Raw genomic sequence first — 15,078 nt, 5'->3', positions numbered from 1 at the left:
ATTAGCACTATTAGCAAGACCAGTGTCTCTGCAGATAAAGACTTGCAACTAATAGTAACTAGAGCTAAGTAACTAATGAGACAGGCATCCTTACTGCTGATATTCTATATTTCTCTCTGGGTTGAAGAAACCAGATTTTTGATTTATTTCCAAGGTGCCTGCTTCCTAAATATTCAACATTATTTCAGTCTCTTTAAACATCAGAAAGAAAATAGGAAAGAATACCTAAGTACCAGTAAGTGAAAATGAATACTGAGTTGATGGCAGCCCAGGCTTTCCTCTATTTTTAAAATACTGACACATTCATAGGACCACTCAGTTAAGTTCACATTCCTCTTACAGAACTTCAAACTTAGCTTAAAAGGTACTTATGCCCTCCTRCAGACCACTCAATTTAAATCACCATTTGGAACTGCTTAACTGTCTACTGGCTTTAGATTTAGATACCTCAGTTCAGCAAGAAGATAGCCTTTCAGAAGACAAAGGGCCCACCAGCTTACGTTATAAGCATATGTTCTAAGCTATTTGCAGAAGCCTCTGTTTCTTCTGCTGTCTTGCACAGGCCTTCTTGCATCAGGCAAGAAGGCAATACAACATATGTTAATTCCTCAGTACATTGCATGAAAACTAGAAAAAAGTTACAGGCTTAATGTAGCTACTTAACCTCTCACCATAATTCCCTTCCATTTCTGTTACATTAGGCAGAAGTAATACACTGTTCTGCTAAATTTGGCAGTAGCCTGAAGACTGTACTAGCATCAGTTCTTTGTATTGGTCAGTTATGTTTTAAGTCAACATTATTTTCCTGAGTTTGCATGCTGTTTCTTGATCCCCTTAATCATGCAGGTGCCCTAGTTCTGCTATTTATTTCACTAGCCTCAGAAAAAGTTTAAGAAACTTCTCTTCAGATAGAGAAACAGCAAAAATAAAAGCAGTTTTTGTTATTTAAGATGTAGCATGAGCAACTGGTTTATCTGTTGGCATCAAATAAAGTGGCTTGCCTGGAACTATTAAGCAAGAATTGTATGCAAGTAGGGACAGAACTGAAACAGTAATTAAATTAAAACATTGACTTAAAATCTGAAAAAGAATCCAGGAATCTATGGTGCTTTGGTTGCCTACTGCAAGTTATCAATACAATTAACATACTTTTATCAGCACAGGACTAAAATGGGAAAGTGCTGAATAACTCCATAACCACAGAAAACACAGACTGCATTAAATTAGGCAGCAAAAGTGCACATAGCCCAGAGAACGCTGACTGAAGAGATTAGAGACCACAACTAAGAATAATATTCTATAGCTTTCTAGCAGCCTACAATAAAATACAAACCCATTCTCCAYGTTTCTCAGCAATCCTCTTGCCTTCAGTTAAGGAAATATATTTCCAATATTTCCTCCTTAAGTGCCAAATTTCTATATGACTAGAAAACTGCATAGATAATATGACACACTGCACAGGAGTGTCCCTGCACTGAGAGGACAATGTAGTATCAGAAGGGAACTATATAAAACAATTAAAGAATACAGTAAGGTGTAGCTATTAAGCTGATACAGTCATTTTCAATATCTGTGACAGCAGAAAGCAAATATTGCTAGAACAGCTTATTCTGTCATTTATAGACAGGCTACACTAACTAATTAGTTGTTCATGCTCAATTACTGACACAAAGAAACAGCAGGCAAGTCAGGTGTACAAACTGTCCTTTTTGTGCTCAGTTAAATGCTATTAAAAAGACTGGACACTTGCAGCAGACTGTCAGGTTCTGTACAAGTTAGGTATTACTTAACTACTTTAGGCACACAAGGAAGCAATAAAGAAAGATTAATTTCAAGGTTGCTCCATAAAAACATTTTAAGATGTTGTAGTTCATGATCTATACAGGCAATGCATCATAACCAGTTCAAAAAGAAGTTACCTATATAAAGGGAAGATTTGTGTTTTGGGACACTGTCATCAATAAAAGCTGTCCCCAAAGTATATAGTGGAGTTCCTCCAACTCCCAGCAACAGCTGGGCCAGGATAAAGACATACAGGTAGCTGGAAAGTGAAGAATCTGTGCTGGCATTGCAGGTCAAGTTAGCAGAGTTTGTTCCTGGAATTTGACATGCATCTGAAAGACAGAAACAACAAGACTTTAAAATTCAGTTATCCAACTCATCACATTCCAACTAAGGAAAAATGTGCTGAAAGCTAACTACACACACAGTGCCAATGTTGCTAGGCTCCCATTTTAATCTTCAGCCCTACTATTGATCTTCTATATGACAGGGCCCTGACCTTCTATGAGATAATATCCCCTTATTGAAATATTATCATGGCTTGGTTTTTGTTTCCTTACTAAGCACAGAAAGATATATGAAATAATCATATTAAAACACCTTGGATTGCTGAAAGCATTACTGACCAAATGTATACAAAAACTGTCAGATGGTTACACAACAGTTATTTAATGAATACTTCTAGATAACAGATGCTCTATCTTGTTCTTGTACCTTATAATGATTTTGAGGAACACAATCTCCATTCTTAAACAAAGGAAGTACATTAGTAGCCTGAAGGACAGGAGGAAAGTTGGACTGTTGAAAAAGAAAGTGCAGCTTTCAGAGTCCCAGGCAAAAATTCCTTCTCTCTCATATCCTGTTTTGAGAAAAGTGTTTCCCTATTAAGAACAATAACAAAACAAAAAAAACCCCCTAGCTCTCACAGAGCATGCTGTTATATCTCCAGAATGAGAAGCTAATGTAAAGTCTCTGCACTTGTCTATAAATAAAAGCAGGAAGCAGAGGTGGAACAGGTTAAGGTTGTGCCTACTCCTGTTATGTTTGGAACTATGAGGAGGGAAGTGAAAGGAGGAAGTGAAGACAGGGAATCTGCTTTCCCTTCTCCTTCCTCCAGGTATCACTGCACTTTTAGTGCAGTCCCAAGAGACAGGACCAAAAGGAAACCAAAAGTTCCCAAACTTCTCCACAGAAGAGTGTACAACCCTGAGAAAGAAAATAAACCCATCAGTTTGGTGGGAACAATCCCTATTGAGCAATTACATGAAAACCACTTTCAGTATCAGATAGATTAGATTCACTACTTTACCACAAAACTACTACTTTTTTTTTCAGCTCCTTTTGCTTAAGTAAAAGGTGTTCTCAAATGTAAACAAAGGGCAAGCTTGCCCATGCTTTGGGCTCACAGGACACAAGGAAGAGCTTAGCATACAGCAGGTATTTAAACAGAAGTCTACACTGAAATTACCAGAAACACATCCATAGATTTTTATTATGCCCTTCTCTGGAAGCAACAGCAGAGCACCATAGCGGAAGTGTCATGCAGTACACAATAGGTGATTCAGTGCTATTGTACAGCAACTAGCAACAGGGAGAGATGGGAATACCTCACTCACTTCAAGAGGAGTCAGTAGCATTTTCCTTCCTTTCCACTTAGGAACAATTTGCATTTTAACACTACACTGTGGTCACATTGGGGACATTTTATTATGAATCACTACTCAAATTATTAGAGCATATTTTCCATTTAACGTTATATCCATTTTCTTTAGCAATATTCCTCTCTTCTGCAGGAAATGATTATAAATCTTACACCAGGTTAACTTAAAATGCTGTGCATACAAATAATATGAAGTTTGACTGTAAAAAGACACCATGTCACACAATACTAGTTATTCATTCAATAGCACTGACTGTATAGAATATATCTGCAGTTATATTATTATTCAACAGTTATTAGGCAAATCTAAATCTGCATTTAGCTGATAGTATTTGTGTACTACACTAAAACAATCTTTTTCATTAAAATATCCACATCAGAAAACCAGTAATACACAGAGCAATGATGTTAATGATGCCCTGAATGATGTTAAAAAAAGATATAGCTTAGTTTGAGATCTACATATTGTAATGGCAAATCAAATTCTAGAGTTAAAGAACCCCCAACCCCAATGTTTCTGTTCAAGTCAATCTGATGATTTAAAAAAACTGTATCATTACATTACTAATTGATTATAGCCTCTCTCCATCAGTCTTCCCACTCTTCAATTTAGATGCCCTAGAATAATTATCCTGACATTCTGAGAAGAGAGAAAGTTATCMCACTAGTCTATTTTCAGAACCACATAATCAGATCTCCAACTACAAAAAGAAGAGAATCACCAACACACACTTTGAGGTTTTAATACAGTTATAATCCTGTTATTTGCATTACCTAACACTTCTTTTTAAAAAAAACTCAATAAATATATATGCATTTGTAGAGTGGAATCATATACCATATAGTCCATTTCAAGAAATATATTTTAGAAGCAAAGAGGATAAGGTACCAGTGAAACTGAGATTAGTTTAAGCCAGCATCAGTCAAAACYGCCATCAAATGATAGTTTACTCTCTTGACCTCAGCCATTAATGTCACTCCCCTTCTTGTGCCAGCCCAAGGTTTTGAACAGTTAAGCAGACTGGCAAAGTGACCCAGGTTAAATTTAACCCAGATTAGTTCCGCAAGCCTGTTTGCTGCAGTCATAAGAACTGTGGAGAGAGGGCATTGGCTTTCACATGATCACAAAAGCCTAAATTCAGATAAACCAAGCTATGGGAGAAGTTTGTAGCTTGCTTACCATCTTTTTATTGCCTTTTCTCCATGAACAACTTCTCCTTTCTCAAAGCTAGACTTATATTTTGAAGAGCAGAAAAACTACTTGTATGGCAACACCACCCAATGGAATAAATCATTACAAGCCTTCTTTCATGTTTTAATCTTGACATACCCACCTGAATCCAAGTTATGTAAAGGCTAAAATGTTTCCAAAGATCTAATGCAACATCCAAGCCAAGGTGTAACCAACTTTAGCAATAACATTAGTTAGAAGTAAGGCACATTAAGAGTAGCTTTAACTGCATTAAACCTACAGCCAGTGGGATTTGGGGGGGAGGGGAAGAAAGGGTTGTGAGGAACAAGAAACTAAGAACAGCTCGGTTTCTATTCCCTTTTAGACATAAAGATTTGTCTGCCCTGTAAGTCTTGAATGGGAAGGTCTCTTTGAAAGACTTCAGTGAGCATAATGAACAAAGACTAAGAATTCTTAGTTTCTAAAGGTAGATGTTCTGTAGTAGTGGAACATCTAAACGGAGCAGAGAAATACACCAAGGGGAGTAGAGAACAGCAGCACTATGAATTATCTGACTAGTTAGAAAGTCTCTTCAGAGAGCAAAACCAACAGGAAGCACACAGACCGCTGGTGCAAGACAAAACAGTCAAATTAGAGGCTTACATCATACCTTCCCACTCCCAACCTTTTAAAGAACTGCTCATGTACCACCATTAATACCCAAATGCCACAGTTAAATTTAATTGTCCTCAATACCTTCTAGGAAAGAGGGGGAGGATTCAATTATTGCCCTTCTTAGAAGGACTCTTAGACATTGAATGACTTCCACATAGCCAGTTTTCAGAACAGAGAACTGAAGGTGCTCAAGCCATTCTTCCTTTCCTCAAAGGACACAACATGCATTTCAGCTCAAATGGCTAAGGCTGATTACTAACATACATACATGTGTATATAAAGACATCAACAGTTGACTATCCTCTCAATAAAGTTGTGTCAAGTGAAGATCTACATTTTGCATTTGTTCAAATGGTCATCTTGTACAAATTGAAACATGTTTCAATAAGATTTGATATGGAAATTTAAGAGTACATTGCTCATGACATCACTCCTATTGCAGTTTTTACAGTCCTCTGTATTACCCTCTAAAAAAAAAATCAAATACAGAATGGTTTTATTACAGAACCCACTAGATGGAGCTCCTGTTTAGACTATAAATACTAGAGCCAGCTCAGAGGCTGAACACCCCAAGTAACTGAAACAAGTCATAGTAACAAACAGCAAATTACATCTAAGTTACATTTGAGTCTGAAGTCTTTTAGAGAATTTAGACAAGACATAAGTGCTTGCTGTGGCTAAAACTACTTGTAAACTGGTAGTTCATTGGTCAGCTACTTTGGCTAGCTACTCTGCTAGAAAGAGTAATCCATTTCTACAGAGTATTATAATGATAGTCTGTCCCGTGAATAATTTTGTAGGGTACCATGCATATAGGCTCAAAAGCAGACCTTAAGGTATAAGATTAAGTTCTAGGATGACTGTAAGCCTTATACTGGAGGCTAGATGTATTTTGCAATCCAAACTAGGTTTGATTCACCTGGAAGCTATACTAAATATTGCTCTGAACTACCCTTCAGAGTTGTGCTTCAAGTGAAACTCACTGTATTAATTACATATTTATTCATATTGTGAACAGCTGAACAAAAATAACCAAGTAACCAACTAGAAACCATTCAAAAATGGACAAGGTGGTGGGCTTTGGTATAAAGCACCAAGCAGATCTTTATAAAAATAGGATTGATGAATTAAGTTGCTATTCGGAATAAAAAGTTCACTCCAAACACATAAGAAACTTGGTAAATCACTACTCACCCAAATAAATGAGCAGCAAGGTTTTTTTGATGCAGTGCTATTACACTCTACAGCTAAGTGCATAGGTAGGATGCTCCACAAACATCAGAGCTAGCTATACCATATATTCTATAAAATCACATACTGTGGTTGACTTCACTGTTAAAAGGGTGCTGTTGCACAGCACTAGATCTACATTGGGTCTGCATTGGTCCATAGATTCCCTGCATCAGCAAGGGCATGTTGCAGACATTTTTCTTTGACAGTGTTCATTTTCAGTCACCTTAAGTCCTTACACCTGTTCACCACACAATCACAGAATGAGTATCTGAATTACACTAGTCAGAACTACAACATCAGGAATTCAGTCAGCTTAKAGTACCACGGAGAAGAAAGCATGAGTTCCATTTAAAACTTTCCACAGCTTTTGTATTTCAAGAGTCTACATGGACCATAAGCCCTAATAAGATATTAAATCCTACAGCATCTTTAATGGCAGAGGCATTGCAAGTATTGATGAAAAGGGAACAGATTCTTTGAGATCTTCCTCCTGCCATCAGTTTTGCTTGATATCAGTTGCAGTAGTTGCCTATCTCCCTCCAAACATCCTCACACTGTCAGCTTCTTGTTTCTACACAAAGAAAATTACAAACATGGATTAAATCTTTCTATAGATTCAGTTCAGCTTCCCTTCCACAGTAGTAGTTTTACTCAAACACTTTCTGGTCAGCTGAGATGTTATTACATTTAGAGTCAGATACAGTTTATGTACCTACCCCTTCCCCAAAACCATCTACTTAAACTAAGTTTCAGTAAAAAGCTCTACAACTACCTTTCCTGCATCTTTCTCAGGTATTCAAGAGAATAGTGGAATATGGCCTCATGCACCACGTACCTGGCTGTGCCAGGGATATAACGCCTGTTTTTCTTGTTCATGTAAGACAGCATAAATCTGACTACAGGTTGTTGTGGCAGAATTGCATTATAATCCAATTAGAAAAAAACTCATTTTGCTACCATAACAAAGTTCAGTAAAACATGTTGATTATGTATGTGGGCACATGAATTCAGCACGTTAATGCAAGTGACCTGATGTTTGTCAAAACACCTTACTCCCACCAGCTAAAGAGACATTAGAATTGTTCAAAACTATTATAAATAAATACTTTCAATCAGCTTTGGTGTAACTAGATGCTTATTAAAGTCAACTCTTTCCATTGCTTCTGCGAAGTCAGGATCAGGCAACTATCAAAAAACCCTACACAGGAAGAACATGACATGCCAACCAAAGAATCAGTTCTGTTGACTGAAGGGCTTTGTGTAGACTTCTTTACCTACAGGCCAACAAGATGTGAGAATTTTCACCGTGTTGGAGGTGGGAAACATCATGTTGAAACTAGTATTGTAGAGTAATAGGACTGCAATACAGTCAGGAGCAAGTAAGCTTTTGCTTCTCTGCTGTGGGTTAACAAGTAAGCACCTGCTCACAGTTTCCAAACACTGAAGACCTTTTCTGGCCTTGTTCAGTTAAAAGTACAATTAACTTCTGCCTCAGATCTTCATTTATTGGATGGGGAGCAATAGCTTATTTAACTAATAGTCCATGTCTGGACAACACATTGAAGTGTATGATGTGATTAGTACTTGAAATAATTTATTTGCAAGTCATCAACAATTGAAAGACTGAGAACCTTCCAGACTGCTTAATAGCTACTGATTGTTTTAGTGATCACTCTAATATGCTTAGTCACTGAAGGCATAAACCTGCCTAAGCATTGCAATAATTAACATGATCCTGAAAGATAAAGCCATTCTACTTTTGAGATATCTGGATGTGCACTTAGAGGTGTGCCACTAAATAGAAATGCAAGTATTTGGCATCAAGCACACTCCACTTAGCAAAGCCTTKTTTTATGAGGAGAGATAGGTAAGATCTTTTGGTTTCCTCTTTAAAACTAGTGGGTTTCTTTGAACTAATCAACATTTTAGAGGAACTTAGCGAAACTTTAGCGAATTACTCAACGTGCCTTTGAAGTAGACAATAGTCCTAAACACAAGAGAACTACAGTGCACATTAGCCTTTCAACAAAAAGCCACAGTAATTTAGCAACTTTCCTTGAACATTTATTCTACATCATCGACCTCACCTGCATTCATATTCACAAAAGAAATGCCAGATCATTTTTCACTCAAAGTGAATTTTGACTGCATTCATCATTGCAAGCCAAAAGGCATTTCTCAAATATTTCTCACGAACAAGAGCTGATATTGACAATAAGGTCTCTTCTGGAAAGGAGTTCAGCATGAAGGGAGAGATCTCTTGATCTTACAGATTTCACAGAATCATCTGATTTCAATGTTAGAGATACTATCCCATTTTTAGGACTGATAAATATTAACTATGTTGTACCAAATTAACAGGGTTGCACCAAGTGCTACAAAGAAYTTTTTGGTTTGTTTTCAAAAAAACCCCAAACAAGCTTACCTTCAAGTTTAGATCCATAGTGATATTTTCCACTACTGAAGTGTGGTAAGGAAAATATAAGWGAGCCCAATCCTAGCATAAATGCTGAGAATGCAAGCCACCGTGGTTTGTGCCCTCTTTCTCCAAAGAAAGATACAAACAGCGACAATATACAAAAAGCAATGTCATAGCTTGCAGAGATCAGGCCAGTGAGGGAACTGTTCAACTCGTAACGCTTCTCAATTGTAGAAATACTGATGTTAATCAGGCCGTTTACCACAATACCTAAAAGAGGGGAAAAAAAAATAGTCAAGGCAAGCACTTAATTTGATAAAGATGCAAGAGTAAACTTACCATTGTGTGATGGAAGGGTTAAAATGAATATACTTAAAGTGATATATTTTAAGGTATTTATTAGCTTTAAAATCCAGGTATATAGTGGATTGATACAGTGTCAACTTAAACCAGCCACACTGCACAGGATCTATTCAATTCTGTTCTCTCCTGCAGACACTAAACATTTAACAATCAAGTATTAATCTAGCAAAATATCATGCCACAAACTCTGTTAATGTATTATTAAGGTTCCAGATTCTGTCTGAAGCAGAGAAATTTCTAATAGTGCATTACAGTGTCATAAGATACTACGTAAGTTAACAGGAAGTTAGTCAAGACTACTACTACAGTAAACATGAGAATGCAAGCTGAACTGAAGCAAATTACTTAACAAGACGTGGCTTTCAAATAGTTATTGTTAACAAAGTCATTCTTCCCTCCCCCCTTAATACCCATCAAGAAAGGACGATACAAGAAGGCTTTTAAACAGGTATGCTTCCCTGTAATAGCAAAAAGCATAAAGCTATTTAAAAATACACTTTTGAACTCTTTATCAGAGCAACTGAGGTGATTAACTGGTGAGAGTTTGTACTGAATTTCAAAATCCTCCGATGCAGATGCATCAGACAAGACCTGGAAGAGGCCTGTACAAGCTGCTCTACTTGGGCAGAATCAAAAATGAACATCAAAAGAGCCCAAAGCAGGCATCAGTTGGCTAGTCTTCAGTGTATACTTACACACACTGACCATTTTCACAAGTGTCAGATATTGACTTGTATCTCATCGTGAGACAACTTGTATTTCATAGTGAGATAAATTTAGTAAGATTGAGAAAACCAATATCTACACAACTCTGAATTCAGTAGAAAGACACCTAAGAAAGATGTAGAATTTTGATATAAAGCTATACATTCCACATAAGAGAAAGCGATCCCTTTAAAGACAATTTTTTTAATTGGTGCTATCGTACTATTATTACAGGAATATTTTAATACTTATTCTTCCCTTGTTTTCTTGTTTAGTAATTCACCTCCATCAGTTCAACTACTCATGAAGTCTCAGTGATAAGTTTGCTTCCTTCAGAAGACATTTTATTTTCTTACTTATCAGGTATAATTAAAACTGCCACACATTTATCCTGTAGGACAGACATGTCAAATAGGGACGCAAGTATGGGGACATCTGTATATGTATGAGGACATCTGTCTATAACACCATAGGTGGAAAGCTACCCAGTCTCTCTCATGACACAGGCCTTTCAGTTATCCTTCCCATCGCTAAAATTCAGAGGAAATTCTATACCATCAAGCCAGGAAAGACAGCACAGAAGGACAGATGACTAGAGACAGCAATGGATTAAAGTTACTTTTCAACCAGAATTGCACTGTGCAGACGTGAAACTACACAAGGCTGAACTTCAACAGATCTGCTTAGAGCATTCTACAAATTAGAAATATTGTTCCAAATCTGATCAACCAGCTATTTTCTTTTCATCAGAGTAATCCCCACCATGAATAAACACTTCAGCTTTCCAGAAGGAAGTAGCTCCTGGTGTGTTCATTTCCTAAACTCCTACCATACCCTTTTATTTAGGATGACATTTTCGCCTGTCTGTTAGTCTGACMACCACATTTAAGTTCACATGTGACTAATAAAAGCATTCAGATGTTTCCATTGCCAACATTTAAAGTAAAAGAAAGTTGCCAAAAGTATAAAGGAGCAGTGGCCAGAGAACAATATTGGCATGAAGGAATGAACAAACAACTTTCCCATTTGCACAACACTTCAAACATTCACTAAGGCCTTAGAACGTTTATATGAAGTAGGTGAGCTACTCAGCAAGTTGATTACAGAATTAAGACACTGCCTTTGGCCTGTAGTTTTTTGTCACCTTTAATTTACATCCCCAAAGCCATAAAACCTTGCAGTTCAATTTGATCAGATAACTAGATTTCATTTGTAAATATTTAAGTGTGATGAGTGGCAGGACAATTTCTCAAGCATCATCATCATCTAGTAGACAGTCACTAGAGTTCCTTCAGGAAAGATGGAACCTGGCTGATCTTAACACTATACCATCCAAAAAACAAATCCTACAAGGACATCTCAACACTTAATTATCTTCCAGCTAGTCTCATCCAATACATTAATGTCCTGCCACATATGTTAGAAAGCCTAAAATCCAGACTAAACTTCACTTTCTCTAATACATTAAAGAACATGAGTTTTTTTCTTCATCTATTTAATAGAAAAGGTTTTGAGTGTGGGTTTTGTTTGTTTTTTTTAAAGCATGGTGGCTCTTGAACAGTGGTTTGCAGACACTCAGCCAGAAAACCACCAATAAAGAGCCCTTCTCGTAACCAGTCTAACCCGGCTATAGAACATTAGTGTTATTCAGAATTTTCAGCCAAAATATTTTCTTCAACACTCAATTCATTTACAAACATATTGCCAAAACAACTTGATAAGTTATCTCAAAACCAGGTTTTCCAGAGTTTTGTTTAATATAAGTATTACTGACATGAGGAATAAGCAGCCCTTCTTGTACTCAAAATATTGAGATAACTTTTTACCTTGTTTGCTACTATAGCTAGAAACTGCAGCATACCAAATTATCATATTACAAGATGCAATCATACATTTATGCAACTCAAATGCCATAAAGAATCAGGTATTAGTCATGTAACCATGTTCTACACAAAGAAGTGTTTTCTATTCTAGAAATACAGGTTTCACCTGTACTTGAAACAGACAGAAATGAAGAGTTAAGTTTCACTTCGAACCTTCTGAGTAGGTGAAATATTGGGAAGTTAGCTGCTAATGACAGCAATAGCTTCTTTCATAGAGCAGTTGGACAGTAACCTAATGAATGCATTCTTTTAGTTAGACGGCTATGTATGCGTATATATATTTATATAGATAAAATCCACATACATGTACCAGCTCACTGGAAATACCAACCTACTGTACTCATTCAGGATTTAAAGTGTCTAGCATACATATGCCAACTTACAGGCATTAATCCATGTTAAGAATTACTTTATGGTTCCTCAGTGCATCAGAAATACTTTCACAGAGGTACAATAGCACTCTGGAAAAATCATGTAGACATATTTTATCTTCTTCAGTGATATTTCTGACTTGGAGGGTGAATGAAATACATGAAGCCAAAACTAGAGTAAAGCAGTAGATAACCTAACAACACACAAAACATAACTATGATTTTGAAGTTATTTTAACTCTGAAACAGCAAGGTCTAGGTATTTTTGCAAAGTTTCACATATGACACCAAGTTTCTTGTGTGCAAGCCACTCTTTTCCCTCACTTTCCAAGAAGAGGAACAATTTGAGTCTTTAGTGCCAAATTTCCTTTATGATTTAACCCAAAGAAAGATTCAGGGAATCCAGCTAATGCATCAAGGCAGCCACAAGGTCTGCAACAGCCACATAAGCTTTCAAAAAAGTCTCAGATTTCCTTACATTAAGGCCCTAAATCTGAATTAGATTAGATACACAAACCTCTGGCACACATCTATGCTTAGGTAACAGAACCAAGACCCAGATGAGCTGCATAGGAAACACCCATAGCACACTATTGAGACAAAGATTCTTATGATACAAAATGTTTTTATGATTGGGAACCTGTCCATAGTATCATTAAGAGACAAAATTTAAGTGATACTAAAAATCATTACTCAACCAAGTAGACAATCAGCACAAACTGGATTTTAACAAATATTGCTATAGCAAGTTTATAAGTGTTGGAAATACTCAAGAATCTTTGTCTAGTGCGACATAACCCAAGACCTTCCACTTTCAAACTCATGACATTTTGTTTCCCTATCCCTATTCCTAAGCTAGGAAATATAAGTGCATGATCTAAAGACTTCTAGAACTCAGTTGTCATTGAATTCAGTTATGTATGAAAGTCTTCCACCTCTGCCTTTTTCCTATGTTAGAGAAAATAAATTTGAGCTACTGCAAGGTAATTGCAACAGCAGTCACCTCCTGTTCCTACCAGCTATAACGTAGTCTTTCAGATACATGCAAGGAACAACAGCTTCTACCCCAAAACTGTAGACACTTTTTAAAAAAACAAAACAAAACATGTGTACTAATAGAGGCTCAGATTCTAAACAGATTGAACTCAGAGTTTGAGTAAACACACATTAGAGACCCCGATTCTTTTAAGGATTTTCTAAGCAACAGCAGCAGTATTCAGATCCTTCTGGGTTTTAAGAAGGACTTCCAACTCAGTTCTCAAGAACATCCCAGTTACCTCAATTTGGTGGCAGGCAGAAACTCAGCCACCCATCTCCTGTGTCTTAGACATAGGCTACTTGTTATTTTAGCACAGAATCTTTTTCTGTATTTTCTCCCTCTCCACAGCAGTCTCATTCCTTCTTTATGCGGAACAAGGATGAGCTTCAAAGCCTCACCATTCTTCAGGAAACACAGCTTTCTTTTCTAGCTAATCCAATAAAGTTGAAGGGCTCTGAACATTAATCAACTAGCTCTCTGTTTGAAGGATGAGAATCTAAGTAACCTTTAGACACCTCAAGTTCATACACTTAATACACTAATGCAACCCCTTCCTCCTCCCACTATTATTATTTTCTAAACCTATGGCTAGCCAAGGCCCTAAGGTATCTAGTTACAGGAGACAAAAACAGGAATAAGAATATCTGAAGCTGAACAACAAAAATTAAGAGCAAACTAAGCTTACATTCCCCCCCCCCCCAATTACTGCTTCAACTTACTGCTTAGTCTGAACTCAGCAGACAATTTTGCAGTTAAATATTAGAAGGATGGTTGCACTGGGWTCCATAGAACAAAATCAACAAACCCAGAAATTTCTAAAAGCCAACTTAATTACCTCAAGTCTCACCCAACTGTGCCAGGTACCTTTTTACTTGGAATGCAGATAACAGGGTACATGCTAGGTTCTCTATAGTTTTGTCTATGAGTTTATATCATACATGCTTTATTCTCTGGCTCATATGTTTCAACCTATGAAACATACATGGGACATTATCAAGGGAAGCAGCATAGACAAGGGTATGAAACGCATAGTGCTGATAGGATCATGGACATATCAGAGTTCAAAAAGGTAGGAAGGGAAAGAAAAGAGAAAAGAACAAAGGAGGACTGTGCAGAGACTAACGCTGTGTGAACTTCCTTATCTAGGGCGCCAGAGTTTTTGCCTCCCCTGGTGCAGTCGCTAACCGCACTTCGCAGCGACAGCACCTGCCGGCTCGCAGGCTCCCGGCCCACCCGACCCGCTGCTGCTCAGCCCTGCTCCTCTCCTCCGCGGCCTTGCCCGGCCCGGCGCCCCTGCCCCGCGAGGGGAGAGCCGTCCCCTGCGGCAGCCCCCGCCCGGCCGGGGGGCACCGCTCGGGGCGAGGAGGGGTTACCTTGGAAGATGGCCAGGAGGCTGTAGGCAGCCAGGTAGCCCTCGGGGTTGTTGCAGAGCTGCAGAGCCTTAGGGGCGCAGCGGCCCCACCCGCAGGGCCCCTCCTCGGGCCCCGGCGGCGGAGGAGGCGGCAGCGGCGGCGCAGGGGAGGCCGCGGCACCTGCCCCGCTCGCCCCGCGCTGGCGGCCGAGGTCGGGGCTGGGGGGCTCAAACACCGGGTTCTCGATGCCGCCACCCTTCATGGCGCGACGAAGCCGCTGTCCGGCACCGGCCAGAAGCAGCGCGGGCCGCAGCGCTTTAAATCCCGGCCGGGCGGGCCGCCCTGACGGGGCAGGTGGCGGCACCTCCCTCCTCCTCCCCGCCGAGGCCGGCGGCCCCGCCCGGGGCTGGCGCGGTCGGTGCCCC

The 15,078-nt window shown here is 38.6% G+C and overlaps 1 protein-coding gene across 1 annotated transcript in view; it reads right to left on the bottom strand.

Moving 5' to 3' along the window:
- The window catches only part of SLCO4C1 (solute carrier organic anion transporter family member 4C1), a 33,003-nt gene extending 18,088 nt beyond the window's left edge, over positions 1-14,915 (bottom strand). Inside the window, exons 1-3 of the mRNA XM_026074255.1 lie at positions 14,675-14,915; positions 8,947-9,210; positions 1,920-2,114 (exon numbers count right to left, since the gene is read on the bottom strand). Coding sequence (XP_025930040.1) covers positions 1,920-2,114; positions 8,947-9,210; positions 14,675-14,915 — 700 coding nt within the window. The remainder of the gene's footprint in view (positions 1-1,919; positions 2,115-8,946; positions 9,211-14,674) is intronic.
- Between the last annotated feature and the right edge of the window lie 163 nt (positions 14,916-15,078).

The sequence above is a fragment of the Apteryx rowi genome, unplaced genomic scaffold, assembly GCF_003343035.1.
Source record: "Apteryx rowi isolate R43461 unplaced genomic scaffold, aptRow1 scaffold_382, whole genome shotgun sequence".
NCBI lineage: Eukaryota > Metazoa > Chordata > Aves > Apterygiformes > Apterygidae > Apteryx > Apteryx rowi.
This window is presented reverse-complemented; position numbering and strand designations above follow the sequence as displayed.